This window comes from Panthera pardus, unplaced genomic scaffold (genome assembly GCF_024362965.1).
Source record: "Panthera pardus isolate Hobbes unplaced genomic scaffold, ASM2436296v1 HiC_scaffold_13, whole genome shotgun sequence".
Taxonomy (NCBI): Eukaryota; Metazoa; Chordata; class Mammalia; order Carnivora; family Felidae; genus Panthera; species Panthera pardus.
The window spans coordinates 135,521,074-135,536,221 of record NW_026526688.1 but is presented as its reverse complement, the minus strand read 5'-3'; the positions used below and the strand labels follow the sequence as shown (position 1 = coordinate 135,536,221).

The following is a 15,148-nucleotide window of genomic DNA, read 5'->3' as shown; positions in this document are numbered from 1 at the left end:
CCTTTCCCCACGGTAAACATGTGTCAGCAAAATGACTTCACAAGGGTTTCTTCCCTAGGCAAAACACACACTGGACTACTGGGCATTCTTTCAAATACTTCACATGGTTTTAATAAATGTTTACCTTTAAAAGCAAACTTTTAAAAGCATACCTTGTAATGAAGAATAATCTTTAAAATATATATCCATGATCTCTATCTTGGTAAGGGTACTGGCTACACGAGTATAAAATACACACATGTGAATATACAATGGTACTTAAGATTTGTATATCTCAATGTATGTAAAATTTATGCCAATAAAAAAAGAATTATAAACAAAAACTGAATTCTAATTATTGATATGCATGTGGAATATTAAGGGGTGAAGGGTACTGACTCTGCAACTCTCTCTGAAATTCATTAAAAAAGACTAAGATAGATTGCTGGATGTGTGATAGACCAATATAGCAAAATGAACAAACTCCTATTGGCAAATGCAACTTTGATGTCCACTATTTATCACCAACCAGAATGCTGGCAGGGTCTGAAATGCACACTCTTTATTTTCCCTGCAGCATAGGGTACAGTGCCAGTCTAATACATACTTGCTCATTGATCCACTCACTGAGGCTCTTGTTTCACTACAAGGCACAGCATTCAATCAATAAAGAGATATGCTATACCAATAACTTTAATATTATCATACCTCTCTTTTACTAAAAAAGCAAATAATAGAACACTTGTTTGAGATTATTATTCTATGAAAATAAATTCTGTGAAAATAAGGAGACCACAGAATTAAAACCTGGTTTTCATATCTAAATACAATTTTTTTTAAAATGGCAAAATATGGAATCTTATTCTCCTTACTTAGGATTCAGAGTAATGACACAATTGCTTAAAAGCCACTGGATTTTATATTTTCATCATATCCTCTGCTCACATCTTAACAACATCTACAACTGACATTACCACCTAAAATACAGAATTACAGGGGCACCGGGGTGGCTCAGTCAGTTGGGTGTCCAACTCGTGATTTCGGCTCAGGTCATAATCTCATGATTTGTGAAATCGAGCCCCAAGTCTGCTTGGGATTCTCTCTCTCTTCCCCCTCCCCCACTCACGAATGTACTTTCTCTCAAAAAAAAAACTTTAATAAAAAATATAGAATTACAGTGCAATTTAGCATAGCTGTTTTAGTAATGGAAATTATCCCAAAAGGAAAGTCTTTTTTATTTTTATTTTGAGAGAACAGAGACAGAGACAGTGTGAGTGGGAGGGGCAGAGAGAATCCCAAGCAGGCTCCTAACTGCCAGTGCAAAGCCCAACGCGGGGTTTGAACCCACAAACCGCAAGACCATGACCTGAACCAAAATCAAGTCTGATGATTAAACTACTGAGCCACCCAGACGCCCCCCAAAAGGAAAGTCTTAAACTTCAACAGCTCTCAGTTCCTACGGGATCCTTTCAAAAGGCTGGAAAGAGGCGTCCGAGTAATTTTGTAGCCCGAAGTTTATACTCCTTTTCTTGAAGAGCCCTCTCCCAAATTATAGAAGTTTTAGGCCCAAATGTCATAATTTGGCTCTAGCCCTTTTTACTAGAAAAGTTTCAGAATTAGGAAAATTCTACAGAATGCTAAATGAGAAAGCAATGGAAAAGTCTATAATTTCAGGAGAAAGAGTGCTGATATGTCCATTCATTCAACACTGATTAAGTTCCCGATACTCTGTTAGCATTAGAGACACAAAACCTAGCATACTGTTTCTGTCTGGAAGAAATTCACTGTTCACCAATAATGTCACAAAACCATCAAAGGTTAGAATCTCTTCTTTTTCAAAAGTGATTCAACTTCTGAGGAACTGTCATCCTATATACTCACTATGTCTTACTCTACTACTTACTGGATGCACCCTAGAACTTCTTTACGTTTTGATGCCTCCTCTGTGTAACTGGGAAAACAGTACTAACTATACTTCAGAGGACTGTGATGAGATGTAATGAAACTGCACGTAAACTGCTCTGCAGAGCATCAAGCTCACTGTGCTTCGTAAGCACCTACTCTTCTTTTTTGATCTTATGATACAAGTCAGTAGGAGAGCAGCTGCTTCTATTTTTTGGAATCTTCTTTGCTGTAAACATTGCCAGACTGCATATTCCATAAAATAAAAGTGGACATTTAATGGCATTTTAAATTTACAAGAATTCTGAACTGGCAAAACCAAAATAATTAGTCATTCAGAAAATTTCATCACAGCAGATTCAGATTAACCTTGACTCGTGAATGGACTAAGCCACATAAATTCCACATTCTGTAACTGTCTCCCCTTCCCACCTGCTCTTTCCTTTTCTGTAAATGTATCTGCAGCCTTTCTTGACTGCCTTGTATTTCCCAATATGTAACCCATCTGGCTGAAAAATAAGTTCCATATGGTACATACTTATTTCTGAGACTGTTTAGATTTCTTAGGATGGTGAACGCTTTTGCTTACGTAAAATGCTAATGATACTAAGGTTGTAAGTGTGAACTTCGAATAGGTTATTTTGTTTTTATCTGATACGGAAGTTTAAATATACTTCTATAAAGTTGAATGACACTGTTATAAAGAAGGAAAGGAATAAACAATATAAAAATATGGTTATATAAGTAAAAAATATGCCTCAAAAGCATATGCCTCAGTTAAATAAAAATAGTGGGTTTGTCACATTTTTAGGAGAGCATATTTGTCTTATATTTTAGTATTCTTGAATGGATTCAATTTAAATGACTGTTGACTCAAGAAATATTTTATCAGATTGTTACAGGCTTAAAGTCTTAATTATTCACTTGAAGAAAAGATTAAGAATTAGAGACTGTATTGCTGGTTTGCTCAGACAAAAGTAGGTGCTAGTGAAAGGCTGCAAAATATGGGTGGATTTTATTTTTTTTTAATATAGTGTACTAGTATTAGAGATTGTGGTGCTTTAAGTTACAGCTGTACCAAGTATAACATTCTTGACAGAATGGAATAGCTCTGGGAAAAGTGAACTTTAGGAAGTTATGTTGAAAAATCTTAACTATTTATTAGCAGGTCTAAGACCCATATTCTTTAAAAAATTTTTTTAAACATTTATTCATTTTGAGAGACAGACAGCATGAGCATGGGAGGGGCAGAGAGAGAGAGAGAAGGAGACACAGAATCTGAAGCAGGCTCCAGGCTCTGAGCTGTCAGCACAGAGCCCAACACAAGGCTCAAACCCACGAACTGTGAGATCATGACCTGAGCTGAAGTCCGATGCTTAACCCACTGAGCCACCTAGAAGCCCTGTATATTCTAAGAAGTATGAGAACAGTAGTGAAATCAGTGGGTACAAAATAAATAGAGCCAGGGTTTTGGCAGGAAAAAAAGGGTCACTGGAACAATGCAAGCTTCCCTCACATTATAGAACGCAAACTACTTATTAGAAGATCCACGTTCTAAGCTTCTTTTATAAATCTTAGTTTCTTTAATTGTCAAGAGAATCAAATATCAAGTCAAGAATGTGAAAGTATTTAAACCATGAAAGGTTTTGAAATGAAGTTTTTAATACAATATAATAAAACTTCTACAGTTGGTAAGTGTTTGACTCTAAACATTTTTAGAATTCTAAACATTTTGTATTAACCACATATCCAAAAGCAAACCCCAAATATACTTTAGTGATCTGTAGTGATCTGGGTTTCTAACTGGGTATAGGAGTTTACACTAGATTTATTTCAAAGACAGCTAAATACTGGAGTGAAACACAGCATGGAATACATTCCCTTGAGAGAGAGTCACCATTCTGTCTTCATGAAGCATAGTGTGATCAGATCCTTGGGGAGGAGGAAAATCTTAGAAGATGCTTTTCCAGACTGTATTTTTTTAAAAGCTACAATTTTAATTTTTTTAAATTTAAATGAGATTAAAGGAAGATGTAAGAATTTTTCATCAAAAAGGAGTATAGATTAAGAACAAGTCACGAAACAGTGGTCTAAAAGTCAGGAATTCTCTAGAGCTGTTCTGGTCTAGAATGGCAGCCACTGACCACATGAAGTGTGGCTAGTCCAAACACAGGTGTGCTCTCAAGTGTGAAATATGGACTTCATTTCAGAGACAAGGTACAAACACAGGTAAAGGCCTCATAAATAATGTCTTTGCAATTGATTAAACATTAAAACAACAGAATGAAGAAGCTGGATAAAATGACAGGTGAGACCCCCTTTCAGCTTCCAAAGCTGTGATTCTACAATAAACATGAGTTTTCTAAGGACAAAAGTGTACTTCGTTTTGGAGGCAAAGGATTATTAGTGGACACTGAAGAGTTGAATTACTATTTTGAAATGTTAAGAGGGTTTTCAGAATTGAACTCAGTGGATTTTATAGTCTTATGGTTTCTCTTTTAAACTTGTAGTGGCTTTCTTGGGAAAGTATACTTTTCTTCTGTTTGTTTGCTTGTTTTTGTTTTTAAGTAGGCTCTACACCCAATGAGAGGCTTGAACTCATGACCCGGAACTGACTGAGCCAGCTAGCCACGCCCAGGAGAGTGTATTTCCCTAAACTTAAAAACACGATTCCTGTGCCATCATCGGCTTGGAAGAAATTTTTCTAGTCATGTGCAAAAGTCTGAAGAAAGGCTTTGGAAAGGGTGACTTCTCTGAATAAAAAGAACTTCTGCCGTGTTTTAAACCTGTGGAGTCCGTGATGAAGTTTCTTGATACACAGAGAAAGATAGATATTCAGGCTATTATTCTTTAGCTGTTGTATTTCTTCAAAGGATACTGCTTAGTGCCACTGTTTATTTACGTAAGTCACTCAGAATGCTTTCTGGCACACAAATAAGCACCACAGAAGTACCTCTCTAATTTTAACCAACTGAGTCCTAACAGCTTTTGAGATGGGACTGTTACTTTCTCCATTTTAGGCACAAGGAAACGGAAACCTGGCGTGGCTCGTGGCCTGTCCCAGGTCACTCAGCGAGTGAAGTGGCAGAGGCTGGCTGGAAACCCTGGCAGTCGGCCCGAGAGCCTGTCATAGCGTCTCCTCGCTGCCTTGTTGCACTGCTTCATCCCACACCCACCACCCTGTGTTATCAATCTGACACTGTTCGGTGAAGTTCCTAAATTAGAGATTTTAGGTAAACGACCTGAGAGGAGAATGCTTGCCAAGAGGAAAAATTTTTTAAGAGCCATTACGAATATTTAACTCTGAATACTCACCGCCACGTTGGTCTCTTGCTCCGTTTCTGGCACATAAGGGTAATGGTTATAAAACATATCATTTCGCACCATTTTTTTCCTCATTCTGCAGGGCCCTTCTGTCATCTCCAACATCCATTTGTCTAGATGGGAACCGATGGGGGGGCCCCACAACCCTCGCTCCCGCAACAGTTCGTACTCGATCTGGCACCACTCCTCTGTCACGTACTTCAGGGCATTTTGCTGGCGCTACGGGGAGGGGGTCCAGGTTGGTTTTCAAGCAAAAGTGGGAGCAATAATTAAAAGTCTACAAATAACTTAAAACCAAGTTAATATTTGGAAACAAAACCAGTATATACCATTTCAGTCAATAGTATATAAGTAAAATTACATTTATTTGTTGTTCTATAACAATAAAATTGTTAAAAAACATCAGGCTACTAATTTTGTGAGAAGGTACGGTTTTTATGGTGGCCAAAGTGATTACTTTAGCACCAAGTAAATGACAGATACGTACAAGGCAGAGTGTGCAGTGCCTTATGAAAATACACTGAAATGATTAGTTCAGTGTAAGTTAATGGATAAACACAGTAATTTAGGGATGAGTCCCCTTCCCACCCTCAAGTTATAAAACAGGTAGGTACTAGAACCTGGATAGGAGAAAATCTAGTGAATCAGATCAAGAAATACTGCCAGCACACCACATTACTGGTAAACTTGGTAACATTTCCAAAAATTTTAGGTAAAGAATATAAACATGCAGTTCTGGTAAAAAACTTGATATTCATAGAAGAACAAAAGAAAAACCATTTTCAGTTGGCCACTGGGATCGATCCAAACCACTTTACTTAAAAGAAAATTTCTGAATTGGTATAACTTCTTGGTATATATCAAATATCAAGACATATAGCACATTAAAAAAATTTTTTTTTTAATGTTTATTTATGTTTGAGAGACAGAGAGTGAGCGGGTGAGGGGCAGAGAGCGAGGGAGACACAGAATCTGAAGCAGGCTCCAGGCTCCAAGCTGTCAGCACAGAGCCCGATGTGGGGCTCAAACTCATGAACTGTGAGTTCATGACCTGAGCGAAGTCGGACACTTGACCAACTGAGCCACCCAGGCGCCCCAAGACATATCGCACATTTAATGATTGATGGAATAGAAGAATACAATATCAGTCTAAGAATAAAGATCTCTTTCTACAGCTAACAGGAAGATTACAGAATGAATAATCTTGAAGTTACATAATATTATAGTAGTATTTAATGTATTCTTGGTGGGGAGGTCAATACCCTGTAACAAATAGCTAGTGTATGCTCCTAAAATAGTAGCAGTTCAGCATTCAGAAATCTTTAATAGATCTAAATCAGCCATTTTGGAAATAAAATATTTAGGATAAGTTTTTGAGTAATCATGAATTCACCAAGAGTATTTCACTGAATTTATTTCTTACCAACATAATCACTAAGTGACTATAAGAAAAAAAATTATTTCATCTTCAAGTTTTTTTTGAATTTTAAGAGACTTTTCAGAGACAGATATGTACAAGGCAGAGTGCATATTTTCATAGTCTCCTTGTTAAGTCTGAGACAGATTTTCTTGTATTTTAATATTTATTAGGAACAACACATGCAATACATCAGTACCATTGACATTAATGGTATTGTTGTGATTTCCAGTTTGTTGTTTTTTGCAATGCCATCTGCTTCTAGAAAGGTCAAATTTTTCTGTCTTAAAACCAATGGCCAAAGTAGCTGGCAGGGATAATTTAAAACATCATCTGATGATGAACGCAGTTCAGCAACTTACTCTTCGGATTAAAAAAGTATCATGAGAAACAGTCTTTTCTCAGTCAAGGAACACAAAACAAACCTTTATTATAGTTACGAATTCTTACCTCCTGATATTCCTTATATTGTGTATCTACTAAGTCACGGACAACAGCAATATGTGTAAACATCCACTGAGAAATCTCCTAACAATGGATGGAAAATGAGATGTTAATATTTCATGGATTGCCTGGAAAAATGCTAACTAGCCTTAAAATAATGTCAAATTATTTATTAAATTAATATTCTGCTAAAGGCACAACTACAAAATAAACAAAACCCTAAAAGATTAATTATCTGATGAATCTAATGGAGGCTTGCATGATGGACACAGATCCACTCCCAGCCCTCCCCTGCTCAATGCCCCTTCAAGGACATGCTTGCTCCTACAGCCTTTGAGAGTGCCATCAGCACCTTCAGGGATCACCACAGCTGCAGAGAACTGCCAGGGAACCCCAAACCTAATGACGGGGTGATTTGGAGGCAGGCAAGTTCAGCTATTTCAGCTCAGTACAGGTCAACTGGGGCAGGCCGTTTTGGCCCCAAAGCTCCACTTAGGTCAGTTGAGGCCAGACCTGCCTTGTAACCTAGTGTTTCCCTGTGGTCAATTCTGCTTCCTTTCTTACCCTTCCACAAATATGGACCACAAGGGCACCTGGTATAAACACCTTGCACCAAACTCCCTCTAGGTGTGCTTCCTGGAGAACCTGGCCTAACACATGGAATGTGTGAATGATACATATTGTTCCTCTCAGACCCTCACAGCTGCCTAAGATTCTGGGATGGTAGAGGAAGTATGATGAAGAAGCAATTAACATAGGTAGAGGAGTTTTGAAAAAAATCAATCACAGATATATATGACAAGGTACTAAAGAACAAAGAAACCATTTTGTTCTGCTACTGCTTTATAATTTATATAATTATCAGTAACAAAATTATTGGAAGTTTGGAAAAACTGGGAAAGATTATCCACGGTCTGATCACAGATCAGTATCTGGATGTCACGTCCAGTTATGAAGTGGTTGTGCATACACAACACTCAGAACGCAATTTTATCATAGACAGTTGGGAGACGTTCTCATTATGTGGGTTCTTTCCTTCTCTCTTCTAAAGCAACAATTCACAAAAGTTGTACTTCAAATCGTATGCTTGTACATGTTAAATGTATTGTATGAAACACTACAACTAAACCTTGAAATACAGATTTCTAATAGTACCATCGATGAAGCTAAACAACGTACCTGGGTGGAAAGACTGTGTTTGTTAAGACCACTTTCCTTTCGATTCCTTCTTGATCCTGTTAACTTGGAAAGACCAAAACCACTGCTCACGCGGGACAATTTGGATTGCGTGGTGGGCGCTAGAGCTTCTCCTCGACTTATGCATTTCTTCTCGTGGGCTGTGAAATTAAAATTACATGACTCTGCAATTTCTCCATGTATTTCTCAGTCTTACTTTTAACACTTTTGTGTCATGGTTACAAACCACAATTTTGTAGTTATGAAGAGCAGCTGACGTTACAGACACAGACATTCTCTTAGATATTAGACATTTACATGGATAACTGCTTGGGAATTGCCGTACTAGTTGAATTTACATTTGGCTGAAGCCTCACAGCTCTGCAGTAATACGCAAACTTACTTTAACTGCATTCAGTTTCTGTGTTAACAACAATTCACAACCCCCTACCTAAAATATTTGGTGCTGCATATACTCTGGAATGTAGAATGTTTTGGATTTTAAAAAAGTGATACGGTACATACACTATATATTATATAGTACCAACAGAAGGTCAATGACAGTAAACCATAAAATGAACAAATTAATATTTCTGCAGCAAAATGTGCGAATATTTATACTAAGTAGGATAAATCAAGATAGGTTAGGCTTTGCTAACAAGTGATTTTGGGCACCAAATTCCTGAAAAAACCTTGGATTTTCAGGGTTTTTTGAATTTCAGAATTACAGAAGAGGGATTATGGATTTGTAGACAAGATGGTGACCATAATGAACATCTGCAGGCAGAGTATTATTTACAAATTTATAAATGGCAGAGGGGTAGGTAACACATCTCAGATTAAAAAACAAACAAACAAAAAAACAACAAAAAAAAAACCTGAGGGAAAAAAAGCCAAATCTCAACATAACCATTCTAGAATGGCTGTTAACTTTCACTTTTGCCACCATAATATCCTTTTGGGATAGTTTTAATTACATATCTAAAGTGTACCCATAGACAACAGTCGCATGTAAAATCTCTTGTTCATATCATCTCTGAGGACTCTCTTACCCAGATGATTCTGCCAACACTTTAAACCAGCTTCTTCAATGAGCGGCCTTGCTATAGCTATGTCCACATGACCCCTTTCGTTCACAGGTAGAGTGACTTTGAAAAGCTCCTCCAAGGCTTGTTTCTTACTATGAATTAATTCAGTCCAAACTCTGTTGACAGCTTTTATAAGAAGCTGACGCCCTAGGAAATGGAAAAAAGCAACTTATCAAAAACACAATATAAAGGTAGTTAGTAATTTTCTTCATGTTTTACATCTAAGAATCTCATCTAGGGTACTTAGTTGTCAAAAAAAAAAAAAAAAGCTTCATATCATATTAAGCTCAGTAAAAATTATTATTCAGATAACCAAAACAGTGGTTGGTTACTTGGAGAACTTAAGAAATATATATGTTCATGGGGCACCTGGGTGGCTCAGTTAGTTAAGCATCCAACTTTGGCTCAGGTCATGATCTCATAGTTCGTGTTTTTAAGCTCCACATTGGGCTCTGTGCTGACAGCTCAGAGCCTGGAGCCTGCTTCAGATTCTCTCTGCCCCTCCCCTGCTTACACTGTGTCTCTGTCTCTCAAAAATAAACATTAAAAAAAATTTAAAAATATATATTCATATGTATGCAAAAGACTACATTTTTGCTTATAAAACTAGAAATTGAATACACAGAAATTTTATTGTCTAGCTTCTTCTATGTAAAAACTTACCCCCATTTAAAAATAATTTTTAAATCTATTTAAGTGGAAAATTAAGTTACTTGTTCCTAAATTTTCAAAAGGAAAAAGAGAACAAATATTTGAAAAGAATATTTATATTTACTATTAAATTGCATCTTACTAAAGGATTCCTTGCTAATTTGTCTGACTCCTGCTCTAGACCAATCTTTACCAAGCATCAGAGTCACCTGAATGGCCTGTTAGAACAGACTGCTGGTCTCCATGCCCAGAGTTTCTGATTCAGTAGATCTGAGTGGGGCCAGAGAATCTGTTTTTCTAACAAGCTCTCAAATGATGCTGATGTGGTTAGTCTGCTTTGAGAACCAACATTCTAAACTGTTAGTTCCGTATGGGGTGAAAACAGTCACTGTTCCTCAGTGTCTGGGCTTCAAAATGTGTTAGTGAAAGCAAACAGAGTAAATTAATGCTTAAATGAATGAAAGAGTGAGTGTTGGCCTTCCAAAGGATAAAGTCATATGCTAAACCACCACACTGTATGGCTGGGGAGACCAACACTACTGTAGTTATCTGACTTTTCTATGGACCAACATGGAAATTAGAAATCAATCCACCCCAAAGACTTTAATGCACAATACTTATAAAAATCAGTGGGAAAACTAGATTAAAAGAGAATAAAAACGGTAGTAGTGGGGCACCTGGGTGGCTCAGTCAGTTAAGTGTCGGACCCTTGATTTTGGCTCAGATCATGATCCCATAGGAGATCAAGCCTGGAGTTGGGCTCTGTGCTGGGCATGGAGCCTGCTTGAGATTTTCTCTCTCCCTCTGCCCTTCCCCTGCTTGCTCCCACTTTCTCTTTCTCAAAAAAAAAAAAAAAAAAAAAAGAAGAGTAGTGACAACCTGTCTCAAGCAGTATTTGTCTCTAATGTGACATGTCTGACACTACCAATAGGCAGCTCTCTTAATGGCAAATGCCAAGTCAGTATTTGCACCACTAGCTGTGCAAAGGTAAATAAATATCAAGTGTCCCAGTGTTACCATGAAATGCTGAGGGCTAGCAATATCAGCAGTTAGTGGTTTACCCATCTTGGCATAAGGAAAGCTACAGCTACCAGGTTGATTTAGATGTTGGTGGGCATATAGGTGTGGATTCAGGTGTGACCTACTGGGGGGCTGGTTGTCAATGCTGACAGTTTCTCAAGGGAGGTTTTTAAAATTTTTTTAATGTTTATTATTTTTGAGAGACACAGAGAGCGCCAGCCAGTGGGGGAGGGCAGAGAGAGGGAGACCCAGAATCTGAAGCAGGCTCCCGGCTCCGAGCTGTCAGCACAGAGCCCGATGCGGGGCTTGAACCCACAAACTGCGAGATCATGACCTGAGCCGAAGTCGGACACTTAGCCGACCGAACCACCTGGCCATCTCTTAAGTGAGTTTTTTTGGAAGAGGGCAGGGTATATCTTAAAACTTGGAAATGAAGGAGTGGGGAGAGAAAAGGAAGAAAACATATTGAGGCAATTACCTTCACTAATATCTTGGCTGTAACCACCATCTGGTTCAATGTCAGAGGGTATCATAATGTGCCATGTAGTCATGCGGGCTTCTGCTTCCAGTCCGAACCCATCCACGTTGCTGAAAAATTCCAGTTTAAACTATATGAAGGAAACGACTGTAGCTGAAAACCATAATGACCAAGTATACCTCTGCAGACACAGGTAAATGCAGGCTCTATTACAAAGTTCCATAATTGGCAGACAGACATTCAGCAGATGCACAAAACAGAACTTCCTACTTTAGCATAAAAATGCCATTTAAAGGGGTGATCTCACAAACCCACTTGACTAACTGTAATTAAAAAGACACAACAGCACCGAGATGCCTTCTGATCACTATTAACATTTTTACCTAAAAATTATAAAAAGGTCATTTAAGAACATTCTGCTCATATGTCTATGCACCACCTCCCTCCAGTCTCTTATGCCACCATTTTTGCTTCAGTGGCAGTCAATTACTTGCAGTTTCCCCTAAGTGCCACATTCTTGCCTCCTCCAGGGCAATCATACAGATGGCTCCTTCTTTCTACATCACTCTTATCCCCTTTGGAGGGCTAACCTCCTCCTTAACCATGTTCAAGTTGTAATTTGGCAGGTGTCTCCTCCAGTTAGGGGCATGTGTTCCATGCTCCCAAAGCACCATGCTTCTAGCACAGGACTTAGCACCCTGACCAGTCTTGCTTACTTTTCTATCTTTACTCCTAGACTGCATATTCCAAAACCCCACCATGGGTTCCTTCTTGCTCACATTTCATCCCAGTCCCTAATTCAATGCCCGGCCCCAGCAGACACTGAATACGTATTTGTCAAAGCAATCAATGGAAAAATACTAATTTCACCCATTTAACATATACCACTGCATCTATTTATTGCATTCTTTTCACCTCCCTTAACCTCCAACAATGTGTATTTTGTTTATTTTAAAAGTAAACTTTGGGGAGCCTGGGTGGCTCAGTCAGTTATGCGTCTGACTCTTGGTTTAGGCTCAGGTCACAATCTCATGGTTTGTGGGTTTGAGTCCTGCATCGGGCTCTGTGTTGACAGTGCAGAGCCTGCTTGGGGTTCTCTTTCTCTCTCTCTCTCTCTCTCTCTCCTCTCTCTCCTGCTCTCTCTACCCCGCCACCACTCCCGCTCTGTCTCTCTCAAAATTAAAAAAAAAAAAAAAAAAGTAAACTTTCTTCTTCTTTTAAAATTATACATGTGGCAGCACCGGGGTGGCTCGGTTGGTTAAGTATCTGACTTTTGATGTCGGCTCGGGTCATGATCTCATGGTTCGTGAGATGGAGCTTTGAATCAGGCTCTGTGCTGTCAGCTTGGGATTGACACTGTCTCTCCCTCTCTCTCTGCCTTTCCCCTGCTCACATGCTTTCTCTCTCTCAAAATTAAGAAATAAAAACTTAAGTTATATATGTGACATAAGGTGATTAATGACCAATTTAAAGATACAGAAAATTAAAGAATACTCATTTTGTTGCAAAAATGTAACCCTTGTCTTTCATATTTTCCACAGAGTTTTAAAACTGAGATTTAAAAAAAAAATGTTACTATCAAAAAAGTAGGACAAAGAGTTCTGGTGGAAAAATACCAAAGATAAATTCAAGGTGGCAAACCGAACATTAAAAAGTTACCTTCCAACATGTAGATTAATAAGGCAGTGAGCCAGACAGCTAATGAATTCCTGGTCGTGGTTCCCAGGTCCCAGGATCAAGTTCCTGTTTACAGTCAGGACCCTGAGCGAATCTAGGAGTGCCACTTGCTGTGGAACGGTTTTGTGTGCCCGTGAGAACTGGTACAAGATGGTCCTATTGAGGCAGTGATAAACCGCATCAAGTGACAATCCCTGTGATCTTCTTTTTGACTAAAGATAATGAAAGATACTTTATTTAGTAGAATGGACAGAAATAAAAGATCCGCGTATCATTCGCACAGAAACATTAGGTTTATTATGTACCAAATGCCATGCTCAGCACAGGCGTGCTAAGCTACAAACCAAAAAGCTTTTGCTAATATGAGGTTCAGATCCCAAGAGAGCCATATACATAATTTAGTGAGAGGAGAGCTACACCCCCCAGTGAGGAGAGCTGCTACCACTCCTGTGGGCAGAGCAGCCTGCCAGAGGAGATGAGGAAGTGCCATCCGGGGAGAAGGTCCTACCACTAAAGTCGTGTGAGGGGGAGTGATCTCCACTCAAAATTACTGAAGAAACAAACACAACAAACCTAAAATGTTAGTAAAAAACTTCTTTTGACATTCTCATTTCATTTCCTCACTTGCAAAGTTTTCTCTTTGGCATAAATACAAATTTAACGCTTAAAAAAATTCTTAGGTCACACGAAAGAATCTGTGCACCATATGCTAATAACACACAATAATGGCATTTCCCAGTTTCCACATTAAGTGTTGAGTAAGATTAATCACTTGTGCCAAACCAGGCCAACATTCTTTAGTCAAAGAACACACACACACACACACACACACACACACACACACACACATACTCTAAAATGACATCTTCAAAGAACTACAGTGAATTTTGTGAAGATTCAATTACAAGGAGAAAATATGCCTTTAATATCAACTCTTCCTGCTCTCTAAATCTTTACACACAAATATATCATACTGTAAAAATAAAACAAAAAAAACCTCATCAAATTGTCCTGACTTAAGGTATTTAAACCAAAAGGAAGCTATCTGGGTGGCAAAGAGCAGTGTCAGTGGGGAGGTCAGGGAGAGCCCACAGCTTGAGGGAACTTAGGCAACTTTACAAGGGACACACTGGCACCAGCTATGGGTAAGGAAGGGAAGGGCTACAAATTGACAGTTTTTATTCACTTTCAATACGGTGAGCTTTATGGTAAATGTTAACGTTATCTTATTAGTTACATTTATTTCCAATAATTTTGACATATTAGGAAAAGTTTTTCAATAGGAAAACATGTACTCTAAAACTAATAGTGAAATTGGGTTACCTGTGCAATTAGTTGAATTATAAAATCTATAAGAAGTTTAGATTCTTTGTTGAACATGCCTTGCCAAAGCTTGTCCACCACACGTTGTGTGAAATAAAACACATTGTTCACCAATACCTGGTAGCTTCCTCCGCTGGTAATAGGCAGAGATGCATCTTCCCCTAAATTGAAGCAGGGAAAAAAAAATATCTAAGAAAATTGATATCAACCAGCATAAGACCAGAATCTCAAACAAATGAGGCTAAGGTAAAACGAATTCATCTACTACATTTAGAAATAAGACCACTAGCTCTAATGTACTACTTTAAGAAAATGATGTTCATGGCCAGAAATCATGACAAATGTTGGAAGAAATCATTTCTGCAGGATAAAAGAGTTATGGATTCAAAGTGTGAAGTCTCTTATTGCTTTGAGAACATCTGTGATGAGCAAATAGTTCCTCAACTTAAAATGGTAGTGACAGAGGATCTCTGAGAAAAAAGCTGTCAGGTTATTAGTTGTGAATCGATTCTGTGCGACAATAAAGGGTAAAACAAACAGTCAAATGAAACTCAAGTTTTGATTATACCTTTAAGCACAATGAAGTACTATATGCATTAAAGAGGTTCACAACAACTGTGAAAAATAAACTACAATCAGCGCTGGTGGGGCCAAGAGGCACCTTTCCCT

The 15,148-nt window shown here is 38.2% G+C and overlaps 1 protein-coding gene across 13 annotated transcripts in view; it reads right to left on the bottom strand.

Annotated features, from left to right (window-relative positions):
- The window catches only part of WDFY3 (WD repeat and FYVE domain containing 3), a 243,955-nt gene that overhangs the window by 49,155 nt on the left and 179,652 nt on the right, over positions 1 to 15,148 (bottom strand). For all 13 annotated transcript variants that reach the window (XM_019465333.2, XM_019465400.2, XM_019465375.2 and 10 more), the window contains 7 exons: positions 14,480 to 14,640; positions 13,139 to 13,368; positions 11,480 to 11,589; positions 9,295 to 9,477; positions 8,246 to 8,403; positions 7,073 to 7,150; positions 5,197 to 5,424 (listed from right to left, as the gene is read on the bottom strand). In XM_019465333.2, the coding sequence (XP_019320878.1) occupies positions 5,197 to 5,424; positions 7,073 to 7,150; positions 8,246 to 8,403; positions 9,295 to 9,477; positions 11,480 to 11,589; positions 13,139 to 13,368; positions 14,480 to 14,640 (1,148 nt within the window). The remainder of the gene's footprint in view (positions 1 to 5,196; positions 5,425 to 7,072; positions 7,151 to 8,245; positions 8,404 to 9,294; positions 9,478 to 11,479; positions 11,590 to 13,138; positions 13,369 to 14,479; positions 14,641 to 15,148) is intronic.